Consider the following 15151-nt stretch of genomic DNA (forward strand, 5'->3'; position numbering starts at 1 on the left):
CTTTCTCTGGACTCTCAATATCTCATTTCTGAAGGCTTCTGATTTTCCAGCTGTCCCTTTACCTACAAACATCTGCCCCCAGTCAGCTTTTGAAAGTTCTTGCCTAATACCATCAAAATTAGCTTTCCTTCAATTTAGAACTACAACTTTTCGATGTGGTCTATCTTTTTCCATCACTTTTAAAACTAATGGTATTATGGTCGCTGGCCCCAAAGTGCTTCCAGACTGACTTGTCAGTCACCTGCCCTGCCTTGTTTCCCAAGAGTACGTCCAAGTTTTTCACCTTCTCTAATAGGTACATCCATATATTGAATCAGAAAATTTTCTTTACACACTTAATAAAGTCCTCTCCATCTAAACCCTTAACACTATGGCAGTCCCAGTCTACGTTTGCAAAGTTAAATTCCCCTACCATAAGCACCCTATTATTCTTGCAGATAGCTGAGATCTCCTTATAAATTTGTTTCTCAATTTCCCTCTGACTATTAGGGGGATCTATAATACAATTCTAATAAGGTGATCATCCCTTTCTTTTTATCTCAGTTCCACCCAAGTAACTTCCCTGGATGTATTTCCAGGAATATCTCCCTCAGTACAGCTGTAATGTTATCCCTTATCAAAAACACCACTCGCCTTCCTCTCTTGCCTCCCTTTTTATTATTCCTGTAGCATTTGTATCCTGGAACATTAAGCTGCCAATTCTGTCCATCCCTGAGCCACGTTTCTAAAATTGCTATGATATCCCAGTCCCGTGTTCCTAACCATGCCCTATCTGCCTTCCCTGTTAGGCCTCTTGCATTGAAATAAATACAGTTGAATTTATCAGTGCTACCTTGTTCTCTGCTCTCATCAGTTCTCTTTGTTACTTCTTCAAAAAACTGAATCAAGTTAATGAGATATGATTTCCCACGCACAAAGCCATGTTGACTTTCCCTAATCACTTGTCCAAATATTTGTAAATCCTGTCCTTCAGGATTCCCTCCAACAACTAGCTCACCGTCAATGTCAAACTCACTGGTCTATAGTTCCCTGGCTTTTTCTTACTGCCTTTCTTAAATAGTGGCACCACATTCGCCAGCCTTCAGTCTTCTGGCACCTCACCTTTGACTATTGATAACCCAAATATCTCAGCAAGGGGTCCAGCAATCACTTCCCTAGCTTCTCACACTGATCAGGTCATGGGGATTTATCCACCTTTTTGTTTTAAGGCATCCAGCACCACTACCTCTGTAACATGGATATTTTTCAAAATGTCACCATCTATTTCCTCACATCTTCCATGTCCTTCTCCACAATAAACACTTGTGTTTAGTATCTTCCTCCATTTCCTGTGGTTCCACACATAGGCTGTCTTGCTGATCTTTGAGTCCTATTATCGCCCTAGTTAATCTTTTATCCTTCATTTATTTATAAAAACCATTTGGGTTCTCCTTGGCCCTATTTGCCAAAACTATCTCATGTCCCCTCTTTGCCCTCCTGATTTCTCTCTTAAGTGTACTCCGACTGTCTTTGTACACCTGCCAGCCTTGCCTTTCACACTAAGTGGAATATAATGTCTCTGGATACTCATTATTTCATTTTTGAAAGCTTCCCATTTTCCAGCTGTCCCTTAACCTGCGAACATCTACACCCAATCAACTTCTGAAAGTTCTTGCCTCGTATCGTCAAAGCTGGTCTTCCTCCAACTTAGAAATTTAACTTTTAGATCCTGTCAATTCTTTTCCATCACTCTTTTAAAACTAACAGAATTATGGTCGCTGGCCCCAAAGTGCTCCCCCACTGACACCTCCAGTCATTTGCCCTGCCTTATTTCCCAAGAGTCAGTCAAGTTTTACATCTTCTCTAGTTGATACATCCACATACTGAATCAGAAAATTTTCTTGTACAAACTTAACAAAATTCCTCTCCATCAAAAACCCTTAATACTATGGCAGTCCCATATGTTTGTAAAGTTAAAATCCCTGATCTTTACCACCCTATTACTCTCACAGATAACTGCGATCTCCTTAAAAGTTTGTTCCTCAACTTCCTGCTGACTATTTGCGGGGGAGAGGTGGTCAATAGCACAATCCAGATAAGGTAATCATCCCTTTCTTATTTCTTAGTTCCACCCAAATAACTTCCCTGGACATATTTCCAGGCATGCCCTCCTAAGTACAGCAGTAATGTTATCCTTTAACAAAAGCATCACTCTCCCTTCCTCTCTTGCATCCCCTTCTATCTTTCCTAAAGCATTTGTATCCTGGAACATTAAGCTGCAAGTCCTGTCCACCCTGAGCCACCTCTCTGTAATAGCTACGATATCCACGTTCCTAACCATGCCGTGAGTTCAGCTGCCTTCTCTGTTAGGCATCTTGCATTGAAATAAATGCATGCAAACTTACAGAAGATTTGTAGCTCAGGTTGTGGATCAGATTGTCAGTTTGCTTGCTGAGCTGGTAGATTTGTTCTCAGACATTTCATCACCATGTTAGGTAACATCATCAGTGAGCCTCCAATGAAGCACTGTTGTTCTGTCCAGCTTGCTATTTATGTGCCTTGGTCTGTTGTGGTAGGTGATATCTCTTGCAATTCTTTTTCCAAGAGTAAATGGGATAAATGGGTCCAAATTTATATGTTTGTCAATAATTAACAAGGTCAGTGATTAACAAGTTTTCCAAGGTCACCTGTGAATTTTGCTGTTAATTAATTTTTTTTAGACGTACTCTCATGTCCAGAAATACTTGAAGTCAAACAGCAAAGGCAATAGCTGTACAGATTCATTGCTGTGCCAGACAGCAGTGTAGATTTCTTATCTTTCTCTCACTGACCATGTGGTCGCTGCCTTTGTTCTCTTTCTCCTTTTTTAAAGTATCGTTGGTTTGAATATTTTTCCCCAAAGTTCCAAAACAATGTAATAGTTTATAAAACAGTAATTATTTCTCTTGGAATTCAAGGAAATCACCTCCAACACCTAAAATATCTCAAAAAAAAAGCAACTTTCACAGCCACAATGTTTTTCCATTCTCCACCTTGAATTGGTTTTAAGTTTCAATTTTTTTTCCAAGTGTTAGATTTTTAACTATATCAGCCATTTGTAGGATGCTTTAGTCCTACTAAATACTTAGGTGGTAACTCTGCAACTACCTGTTGATTTACGAAGAAAGCTTAGAAAAGCAGTTTAGGAAGAAACAATTAACTTTACCTTTTCAATACAAGTTAGTATAATTTACTAGATTTCCTCTTAAGGTGGCACATCAAAACAAGCCCAGGAAGCAGTAAAATGAAAATTACTGAAAAGTAGGCATGTAACAGTATTGGCCAAAAATGTACTTTAGCTTGAAATTATGTACCAAATTAGGTATCAGAAAAATATTGCGGATAGTCAAAATATCATGACATACCATTTGAGAGAACTATTAGCATTGAGGGATGAGCTTCCTTTGGTCAAAAATCCTATTTTTGTCTCTAGTTTCTTTTCATATTCACTGTAGTGTATGCAGGGATTGAATACTCATTGAAATTCTGCAGTATCTGTTTTCTACCATTACTGGAAGGTATGTAATACTAGAATTGTCTGTGGAGACCACGAATAATAAAAATGTGGACTGTTTCATTGCAACACCATGTGTAGATTACAAGGTATGAGTGGATTGAGTGAGAAACAAAATTTGTGAATAAATGATTGATTCACATGAAGAATAATAAATGATTAGTATATTGGAGAACAATTCTCGGTCCATTATTGTTTTCATGTAAAGAATTTGCATTTACGTAGCAAGTTATTATAGAACAAATCACTACAAAGGGATTTATAAACTAGTGCCTACTTTTGTTTTTGAAGTTTTAGATATCCTGTTTAATGAACAGCCGGTGCAACCAATTTATGCATAGCAAACAGCAAATAAATGCAGGAATGCTTAGTCAGACAATTTGGTTTTTGTGGCTTTAGTTTGGGTTAACTACAGTCGAGAACGTAGGGAAAGCTGCATGTTCTTCAAAGAGTAGGAAGATGCAGCTTAAGTTTAGTGTCTGATCTGAAAGCCCCTCCAGCAATGCAGCATTCTTTCAGTACAGTATTTGGTGTCATCCTCGAACATTTGCTAATTGGTGTTGGCAATTAATGCTACAACCTTCTTGACTCCAAGGTAGGCATACAAGAAATTGAACCAAATTAGCCATGAAGCTAGATACAAAATTTAAAAAAAAGGAAATAATCTGCAAACAAAAAGTGGAAAAAATCATTTAAACTATCTCTGTAATGCGTCAATTAAAAACTGAGAAAGCACATGTTATCCTTCAAGAACAGACAGAGCAGAATAACTCCAATAAGGAATGGGTTTTGACACCTGTGTTGTGATAAGAAAACACTGAAATTGGAAAGTCTTGTATTTGTTACAGCACAGTGACAGATAGTTGTACCAAAGCTGCCTTTCTACTTCTATGCAAAACACTGTAAAACTAAACTATCAAAGACCCTCACATAGTCATTTCTATGGTTCCTAGCCGGAGTTTTGGGTACTAAATCCCAGACTTTGGGAATAATTCGTTTTCAGACACTAGTTTTGTATCCGAAGCAAAAGACTTAATTTCTTAAATACAAATTAACCTTTAACATTAGCAGAGAAAAAAACTAATCAGCACAGTAAGCGGATTAATGTCTGTGCTTTAAACCCAAAAAATTTGTTTTCAGCCCCATTCACACATAAGGCAGACAGGCAACAAACACACTTAAGGGATTTCTACAAGAAAATAACAAGACTGGCCAGATCACTTAAAATGGCTTTCACAATGTGTGTTGTTTCACAGGCATAACTGTGGACTCCTTACTGTTTTCCAGAAATATTGATCAGGGTGTCTCATCCTCAGTTCACCCAGGCAAAGGCAGCAAATCTTCCAAATCAGCTTTCTACCCTTTGGGTTTATAGAAGCAGATGTGTTAGGTTGGGCAGAGAGCCTTCGTATCTTCATGCTGTCTCAGCAACATTCCAGGACTATCTCTCTGGTAATGTAGTTCAAAGAAAACAACATTAACTCTGGTTCCGCCCTGATAGACTAACCGACTCTCTCCGAGGCCTCAGTCACCATTCAACAACAGCCATCTGCTTGAACATAGGGTCCCCTTCAGACTTGCTGGAGCAAACTCCCAGGTACTATTCCTTGTTAATAGCCAACTTCTGCTATCTGTTGAAACACCAAGCTCTTTCCAAGGATTGCTGTTTCTGTTAGAATCTTATAATCAAGGCTCAGCCTGCAACTAGCCTCCAGGCCTAGACTCTCAAACAAATTGTTCTGTTTTGAAATTCAAGCTGTCCCAAAATCCATCAGTCATTTCCAGCTCATAATTCAAAATAGATGAAAGAATAAAATAAAAATAATGGAAAGTCAGTGATGGTTCTAACATATTGAACAGTTAGCATAATGTAGAGGTGATCTTATTTAGGTATTTAAGATTCTCAAGGGATTTGACAAGCTGAATTCCAGTATACCTTTAAATAAAACCTGAAAATGTGTTGCTGGAAAAGCGCAGCAGGTCAAGCAGCATCCAAGCAGCAGGAGAATCGACGTTTCGGGCAAGAGCCCTTCTTCAGGAATGAGGAAAGTGTGCCAAGCAGGTTAAGATAAAAGATAGGGGGGAGGGACTTGAGGGAGGGGAGTTGGAAGTGCGATAGGTGGAAGGAGGTCAAGGTGAGGGTGATAGGCCGGAGTTGGGGTGGGTGTGGAGAGGTCAGGAAGAAGATTGCAGGTTAGGAAGGTGGTGCGGAGTTCGAGGGTTGAGACTGAGACAAGGTAGGGGGAGGGGAAATGAGGAAACTGGAGAAATCTGAGTTCATCCCTTGTGGTTGGAGGGTTCCTAGGCGGAAGATGAGGCGCTATTCCTCCAGCCATCGTGTTGCTATGGTCTGGCGATGGAGGAGTCCAAGGACCTGCATGTCCTTGGTGGAGTGGGAGGGGCAGTTGAAGTGTTGAGCCACGGGGTGGTTAGGTTGGTTGGTCCGGGTGTCCCAGAGATGTTCTCTGAAACGTTCCGCAAGTAGGCAGCATGTCTCCTCAATATAGAGGAGGCCACATCGGGTGCAGCGGATGCAGTAAATGATGTGTGTGGAGTTACAGGTGAATTTGTGGTGGATATGGAAGGATCCCTTGGGGCCTTGGAGGGAAGTAAGGGGGGAGGTGTGGGCACAAGTTTGCATTTCTTGCGGTTGCAGGGGAAGGTGCCAGGAGTGGAGGTTGCGTTGGTGGGGCGTGTGGACCTGACGAGGGAGTCACGGAGGGAGTGGTCTTTTCGGAATGCTGATAGGGGAGGGAAGGGAAATATATCCCTGGTGGTGGGGTCCGTTTGGAAGTGGTGGAAATGATGATGGATGATACGATGTATGTGGAGGTTGGTGGGGTTGTAGGTGAGGACCAGTGGGGTTCTGTCCTGGTGGCGATTGGAGGGGCGGGGCTCAAGGGTGGAGGAGCGGGAAGTGGAAGAGATGTGGTGAGAGCATCGTCGATTATGTCTGGGAGGAAATTGCGGTCTTTGAAGAAGGAGGCCATCTGGGTTGTTCGGTATTGGAACTGGTCCTCCTGGGAGCATATGCGGCGGAAACGAAGGAATTGGGAATATGGGATGTTGTTTTTACAGGGGGCGGGGTGGGAGGAGGTGTAATCTACGTAGCTGTGGGAGTCAGTTGGTTTATAGTTAATGTCCGTGTTGATTCGTTCGCCCGAGATAGAAATGGAGAGGTCTAGGAAGGGGAGGCAGGAGTCTGAGATGGTCCAGGTAAATTTGAGGATGGGGTGGAAGGTGTTGGTAAAGAAGATGGGGGATGGAGGTGTACAGGGACTGGATGTTCATGGATGTTCATGGTGAAGATAAGGCGTTGGGGACTGGGGAAGCGAATATCATGTTGGAGGTGGAGGGCGTGGGTGATGTCCCAAACGTAGGTGGGGAGTTCTTGGACTAAGGGGAACAGGGCCGTGTCGAGGTATGTAGAGATTAGTTCGGTGGGGCAGGAGCAGGCTGAGACAGTGGGTCGGCCGGGGCAGTCAGGTTTGTGGATTTTGGGATCGACGTGATCGATGATGCTCTCCACCGCATCTCCTCCACTTCCCGCTCCTCCGCCCATGAGCCCCGCCCCTCCCTTCGCCACCAGGACAGAACCCCACTTGTCCTCACCTACCACCCCACCAACCTCCGTATACATCGTATCATCTGTCGTCATTTCCGCCATCCCCAAACAGACCCCACCACCAGGGATATATTTCCCTCCCCTCCCCTATCAGTGTTCCGAAAAGACCACTCCCTCTGTGACTCCCTTGACAGGTCCACACCCCCCACCAACCCAACCTCCACTCCCGGTACCTTCCCCTGCAACCGCAAGAAATGCAAAACTTGCGCCCACATCTCCCCCCTTACTTCCCTCCAAGGCCCCAAGGGATCCTTCCATATCCACCACAAATTCACCTGTACCTCCACACACATCATTTACTGCATCCGCTGCACCCGATGTGGCCTCCTCTATATTGAGGAGACAGGCCACCTAATTGCAGAACTTTTCAGAGAACACTTCTGGGACACCCGGACCAACCAACCCAATCACCCCGTGACTCAACACGTCAACTCCCCCTTCCACTCCACCAAGGACATGCAGGTCCTTGGACTCCTCCATCGCCAGACTATAGCAACATGACGGCTGGAGGAAGAGCGCCTCATCTTCCGCCTAGGAACTCTCCAACCACAAGGGATGAATTCAGATTTCTTCAGTTTCCTCATTTCCCTCCCCCCACCTTGTCTCAGTCCCAACCCTCGAACTCAGCACCACCTTCCTAACCTGCAATCTTCTTCCTGACCTCTCCGCTCCCACCACCACTCCAGCGTATCACCCTCACCTTAACCTCCTTCCACCTATCGCATTTCCAACGCCCCTTCCCCAAGTCCCTCCTCCCTACCTTTTATTTGAGCCTGCTTGGCACACTTTCCTCAGTCCTAAAGAAGGGCTCATGCCCGTAATATCGATTCTCCTGCTCCTTGGATGCTGTCTGACCTGCTTCGATGTTCCAGCAACACATTTTCAGCTCTGATCTCCAGCATCTGCAGTCCTCACTTTCTCCTTGAACACCTTTAAATAAACCCAAAACCCAAACTATGGGAGATGTAGACAATTTCAAGCTTTGGGAAAAGGGACATGTTTTAAAATTTGGCTCACTTAAGGGGTGATGGATATGGGGACTAGCCTATTTAAACAAGTAGTGAATCACACGTCTTTTTAAATTTTAAGTGTGCAGTGCAAAATTCTTTAACAGAAGAAACTATTCAGTCATGGACCGAAGGGACTGTTTCCATACTATATGTCTATGACTTTATAAAATAAGATACGATAGGAATTCTGTGACTTTAGGAATTGGATGGAAATGGTTGCAAGCGGAGGCAGCAACATAGTGTCAATGTCATTGGCCTAGTAATCCAGACTCCTTGCTAATGTTCTGTGACAGTAGGGTTTAACCCCATCAATGCCAGATTGTGAAATTATAATTCAATAAAATCTGGAATAAAAAGCTTGTCTATCAGTGGCCGCATAACCACTGTCAATTGTTGCAACCCCGTTGATTCACCAATGTTGTTTTAGGGAAGGAAATCTGCCATGCTTACCTGGCCCACTTGTGATTTCAGATGCATAGCAATGTGGTTGACTCGTAAGTGCCCTGTAGGAAAATATGCTGACCAATCCAGCAGTGTCTACATCTCATGACAGAATATATTTTTTGTAAATGTCTGCCTTAACTACATATCTTTATGAAGTTTTGGCAGGAAAGCAGTTATGCATGCCTGGTGATCTGACCTGGAATTTGTTATCTGCACTGTCTATTATCCAATATTTAACCATTTTTATGCTAAATCAATATGGCCTTAATAGAATTTTCTGGCCCTAATGATGTCTGGAGAATATGCTGTGCAAATTTTATGTTCACTTTAGTGAAATTACTGAGAATAAACTTGTTTGAAATACGGTCCAAGTGTTATAAAATTCTAACACAGAAAATTCCATGTTCAGGAACTATCTGGTAAGGACCAAGAGAAAGTTGCAGAGGTGAATAGTGTACGAGTAGAACTCCAGGAGCAAATTGGTCATCTGCAAGCAGAACGAATAGCACAAGAAGGACTCAAAGAGAAGATTTCAGCTTTAGAAAGACAACTGAAAGGTATGCAAGCAGGAAGTACTTGCTTAACTATGAAACCTGTCAAAAATATTTTCTTGTCAGCTATTAATTTTAAACTCTTAAATACGAAAAGAGTATATTGATTACTTGCCCAAATCAAAAGGATTGTGTAGAGCATATGTTTTTTTTCAAATATTTTAATTTATTGGGTTAATTTTAACATGAATAAATCCTTGATGTCTGATAACAAAAATAAACTGCAGTTAGCGGAAATGATGCAGCTTGCTGATAGTCAGTTCATCTGTGACATTATACTTTTGTTATTACCAAGTAGGACCAAGAATAGAAATGAAAAAAATCATTAAAATCTTATCAGTATCGAAAAAGAGAAGCCTAATTTGGGACTGAAATTTCTGTAAGCTATAATTGCTTACTTTAGTTCACTCCGAATACTATTTTGTTTGATAAGTTCCAAGCCCATAACTGAATTGAAAATAAAATTCTCCTCTTTCATTTCAGTACAATCAAGTAATCACCGTGATACCATGTTGGATAAAGAGAGTGAAATTAGCTCTTTATTGGAAAAAGTCCGATTGAAAGAGAATGAAATTGTGCGAATGAAAGAAGATGAAGCGCAGCGAGCTAGTTTCCTACATAATGCGATCCTTTCCTATGTACATAGCTCTCCACTTGGTGCACAGTGTTCAAAGAAATGAAACTTTACAGCAAAAAAAAGTCAACAACAAGAGGCAGACTTTTTTTTTCCAAATTTCAGATTACAAAGTGGTGCAAAATTGGAGGTGGAATGAAAATGATATGTTTTAAGGAAAAAAAAAATTAAGCTTTGATCGAGGTAATATCATGCTGCAGGAATGGAATGATACTGGCAAATACTGATGTGCTGTTCAGATCCAGAAAAGGCCTTCTAAATTAGTGGTCAGAATGAGCAGAACTGAAGTTTTGAAATCACTGTTATAAAGTCTGAGAAAAGGTACAGGCCTGAAAAATTGTGTTTTAGTGTAATTTTTAAAAATGTGATTATCATAATTGTGAATATTTTTGGTATGGTTTTATATATGTGGTGTGTCTGAAATTAGTTAAATTCAAAAGGATTTTAAACAGCTGGCTGGCTAAAATAAAGGCAAAACACTATGGATGCTGGAAATCTGAAACAAATACTAACGTGATGTGCAAACTATATTTGGTTAATTTTTTAGGGTACTTTTGAACCTTTAAAGTGAGTTACACATTTAATTGGGTCTGATGCTAAGTTTTGCCTCCATTTGCTAAACCAAATACAATTTGAGAAAATGAGGATTATTTGTTTTTGCGTTCCAAAGTCAGATACAGAAATCTGAACTTTTTGAAATGTACCTAATAACTTTCATTGATTTTCACATGGTGGTGAGACTTTAGATTCCAGTCTCAAAAAAGGCCAGCTTTGAGATCATGAAGCTAAAATGTTCGAAATCTGAATTGCCAACCCTTGCATTTCCAGTCTTGACAGAACTGCATCTAGGCCAGTGATGAGCCTACTATAAGAAGATAGCTTGGCACTTTAAATATTATTGAATGCACGATCCTTATTTGCATTTACTACTTTAATTTGGCATCAAATGACTAGGTAACTCAGCAGCTAAACCCAAACAAATACTTTTAGATTGGAGTTGTGTCTTTCTCCCCATCTGTAAGAGCAATCATCCCTGCCTGAACAATCTGCCTCTGCTAGACCCTTCCCTAAAAAGCTTGAGATTTCCCACACAAGGCCTTCAATACCGCCCCCCCCCCCCCCCCCCCCCCCCCCCCCAAACTCTTCTGAACCCCTGTAGTGCACTTACACTGGTCCTTTGGACTGCACCCTCCAAGAAAGGAAGTCAGTCTAGTCAATCTGGCTGACTTCTGCATGAGGGAATCAATTGGTGATGTCATATAGGAATTATAGAAGAGGAGTAAACTGTTCAACAACTAAAAGCCTGATCAACTGAATCCTGGTTGATCTCCTATTTCAGCATCAACTTTCTACACTATCATATCCTTTTAAATCTTTAACATTGTACATGTAGAAAAATCCCACTCTGAGATAATTTGTGCTCTAGTAAACTCCTTCCCACTCCAAACTGCGGGTGGGTCACTTGAGCTAACATCCAACCTAATTGAAAACTTATGCCTGTTTCTGCACAGATCTTATGCTAAGATTGCCTGCAGACTTCCTATACCCGTTTCTAAATCTAGAAACTTGTAGAAAACAAGTAGTAAAGCCCCACCATCTGTAGGTTTAACCAGTGATTTTCTGTTGTCTTTTGGCATATTGTCTCACTCTTGAAGTCACAGTTTTCCCATTATTATTCAGAACAGGAACATGTCCACTGGGAAGATCATTCTGGTTGCATCATCCTGTGGAATGATTGAAAAATGTGGCGGATTTTGAAACATTTCAGGTACACTAGAACTGACTGACTGCTTTTGTTGAAGTGCCAGTCTCAGTAAGAGAAATAGCACAGAAAATAATTGTAAAAATCCAAATATTTTAGTTATGCCAAGATTATTTAACTTTAGGCCATTCTGCATCTAAAATACTGAAATTTATGCTACCACGTCATTAGCATAAAAAATTCACCTCGCAAAGGATAGTCAAATGTGAATGTGCTCAAAGTCTGAGCAGATGTTTCATGCAATTGAGGAAATTTGTGCAGTGATATTTTCACATAAAAGTCGTGTCCACAGAAATGTGATGGTAGAACAGGGTTATTTTGCCCATTGTGCATGCATTGACTTGTTAAATGAGCATCATTACCTGGTGCTAATATCCTCCATTTTCCCTATACCTTTACACAATACTTTTATCCAAACAATCATCCAATGCCCTATTGACTGCCTCAATTGAATCTGCCTCCTCCACATTTCCGGGCATTCCATATCCTAAGTATTCACTGAATGAAAAAGGTTTTTTCTCACTTCACTCTTGCTTCTTTTGGAGATGACTTTAAATCTATGCCCTCTTGCTTGTGTTACTTTTTTCGAGCATGGAGTAGTTTTTCTGTATCTACGAATCAGTTACTCCTGAGTTTCTTTGAGAAAATAGTGCAATTACACTCTTAATCCATAGTTATATTGAAATTCTGCACAATGTTCCCACTGTTTTGAGTGTGCAATTGCCTGAAGTTAACAGTCATAGACAAGTTCTACCCACTTCAAGTTTGTTACTTGATAATTGTGTAATAGCTCCTGGGTAATCTGGTGGGACATCTATCTCCTGCCTGAAAACAGAGTGGGAATGGAGACTGGAGCCAGATGTAGTCCAGGTAATGGTGTTATTGTTCCCTGCATACATCAAATTCTGGGGAAATAGGAGCGGTTGATGCAGAGTCCATGACTGCCTGAGGGAAGAGAAGAATGATCATGGCAGGATGGTCCCAAGTGAGTGCACTGCCCCACTTTGTCTCAAGGAAATTTAACTGTACAGACTATTGTGTCTCACCAGGTTTCTCTAGGTGTTTGCTATAGTGGATCTAGCTATCACCAACTGTCTCAGTCTTCAGAGTTTCAGTCAAGATATCCCTAAAGCACCGGTGATATAATCAGATCGTAAGTTTTATATCAGATTGTGAATTCTGTATTGAAAATGATTGTAAACCTGACTAGCAAGAGCTGCAAAGATTTGTTGAAAAGTCTTGTACTTCCTGATTCTCAAAGTTTGAAAAGGTTGGATTCTTTTTAAGCCATTTTCTTCTGGCCTCCAATTATACAAGTCAAAGTACTTGACTGTAATGCCTTCAGTCAGTTCCACCATTTCTAGTGTTAGGTGCTGATACTTATAATTTTTTATTCTGAGTGCCATGTTGTTGTCTTCTCCTAATATTAACTACTGGCATTTTCCTCCTGCTCAATTTAGTATGTCAGGCTTCATTAGTGTTTCATCCAAACGCTTTAATCTTTGGCTCATAATTTGGTACTAAGTACATCTTTATTTTGATATGTATTGTGAAAGATTTTCTTAGATTTTGTTGTTGCACTTGATTCAAGCATTCTTGACAGGTGAGTAGATGATAGCTGTATTAATAAGAGCTTTTCATTTGGCATGTTTCATTTCCTACTTCTTTTAATTAAAGGTCAGTTTTGTGAGAGGGTATACCTTTGTTGGATAGAAGTTTGCTTTCAAGATCCTGAGCCTTGTGGGGTATCAGTTTTGTTCTCCTTTTGGTATTGACATGATGGCTTGATAACTATTGTTAGAGCTCTCAAAGTGCTCTCGCTTTGGATTATTGCTGACAGGATCTGGATCTCCAGGTCCCTTTTGTTTTACTGGCAGAGTATGGCTTAGAGGAAGAGGCAATGAAAAGATGATAAAGTAGGGATGAGAGTTTAAAGTTGAAGGTGTTAAAAGATTAGCAATCTAGGTCAGTAACTGCTGCTGATTGGTGAACTGAACTTGGGAGGATAGGATAAATTTGGATGAACTGAAGTTCTTCACATGATTGCTTGCAAAAATAGTTTTTAGTCTGTCGTTACTATAAAAGTCTGAAAATATAAATTGTTGTTGAGTCATCCTTTCAACTACCAGCTAGAAGATTGAATTTATTTTCTTAAAGTTATTAGTTTCTGAAGAAATCCTAAAGTTAGATTATTTATTGGAAATGATCACTGTCTCGCACTTGTCTTGAGATTGTTACTTTCCACTCATCAGTCAAGCCTGAATGTTACTCAGGTCTTGCAGTATATGGGCATGAACTGCTTCAGTATCTGCAGAGTTGCAAATAATACTAAACCACTGCACAATCATCAACGAATGTCTCCACTTTTGACTTTAAGACAGTATTGGACAGTTATTGATAGAACTCCTAAAGGTGGTTAATTCGAGAACAGCACCCTGAGGGACTCCTGCAGCAATGTCCTGGGACTGAAATAATTGACCTCCAATGACCAAATTTATCTTCCTTTGTACTAAATATTACTTCAAACATTGCTCTTGGTGTTCACTGACTTCAGTTTCACTGGGACTAATTAACATGACAAAAAGGTTCTGACTCTGTCAACTCTGCACTTTCATCCATGTTTAGAACATATCAGTAAAAATGATTGGAACTGGGTTCCTCTGGCAAACTGAACAATGGTTAACAAGTTATTGTTCAGTAAATGTGCCGTGAAGGTACCGTCAATGTCCTTCTATTGAAGAATATTAACTGTATATTCAATTGCAACAGTTTAAAAATCCTATTTGGAATATCTGTACCAATATTTACATCAGTGTGAATTGTTTCTGATCAAAGAACAAGTAATTTAAGATCTATCTTTGAGAGCTTCTTTAAAAATGAGAATTGGCAAACTCATTATGCAGCAAATATAACTGGAATATATTTAATCCTCCTCAATCTCAACAGCCACGGTTTGCCTCCATCTCTTTTTCTTCTATGAAAAAGGTTCTGAGTTTTGCTGGGTTAAAAGTAGCTGGAGCCTTCCAGTGCTTTACCCACATACATTTGTTTGAAAATTTGGATGCTGTCTGTCAAGGAGTCATTTTCCTATAGAAGGGATCACACTCCATTTAATCTTGTTGCCATGTACTTCAAACAGGGAAAGGAGGTGTAGCTGATTTCCATTATGACACACATTCCCCTTTTAGCCAGGGCTAATTGGGGCACCTCAAATAAAGTTGACTACATTTTGAAAGAAAAGAAATCAGCCTACCTTCTGTACTCTATCGGAGTCTTAAAGTATACATTGTGACACGAACATGATATCCTGATGTATCAATGTGTAAACTCCTTTTCTATGGACTTTTTAATAGTGTTTGCTAATGCTTCAAAATGTTATTGTTTCCAAATCATCAGCAGCAGATGGACCTTTCTTAGGAACTTTCCATGCCTTATTGACCAGATAAAGAGAATGTTAAATTATGAAGGGATGACAACCTGTCTTCCGAGCTATGATGCATTTTGTGTATTTACTAAAATTTGAGTATTTATAATATTTTGTTTCTGATGAGTAGACAAAGCATGTTGATTTGATGCCCTAAATACTTGGTGCA

The 15151-nt window shown here is 40.4% G+C and overlaps 1 protein-coding gene across 1 annotated transcript in view; it reads left to right on the forward strand.

The window, feature by feature from the left end:
* lrrc45 (leucine rich repeat containing 45) overlaps positions 1–10460 on the forward strand; it is a 74841-nt gene extending 64381 nt beyond the window's left edge. Inside the window, exons 17-18 of the mRNA XM_060844515.1 lie at positions 9021–9168; positions 9646–10460. Of these exons, the coding sequence (XP_060700498.1) occupies positions 9021–9168; positions 9646–9842 (345 nt within the window). The 3' untranslated portion in view covers positions 9843–10460. The remainder of the gene's footprint in view (positions 1–9020; positions 9169–9645) is intronic.
* The last annotated feature ends 4691 nt before the right edge of the window (positions 10461–15151 follow it).

The sequence above is a fragment of the Hemiscyllium ocellatum genome, chromosome 25 (assembly GCF_020745735.1).
Source record: "Hemiscyllium ocellatum isolate sHemOce1 chromosome 25, sHemOce1.pat.X.cur, whole genome shotgun sequence".
In the NCBI taxonomy this organism is placed as follows: domain Eukaryota; kingdom Metazoa; phylum Chordata; class Chondrichthyes; order Orectolobiformes; family Hemiscylliidae; genus Hemiscyllium; species Hemiscyllium ocellatum.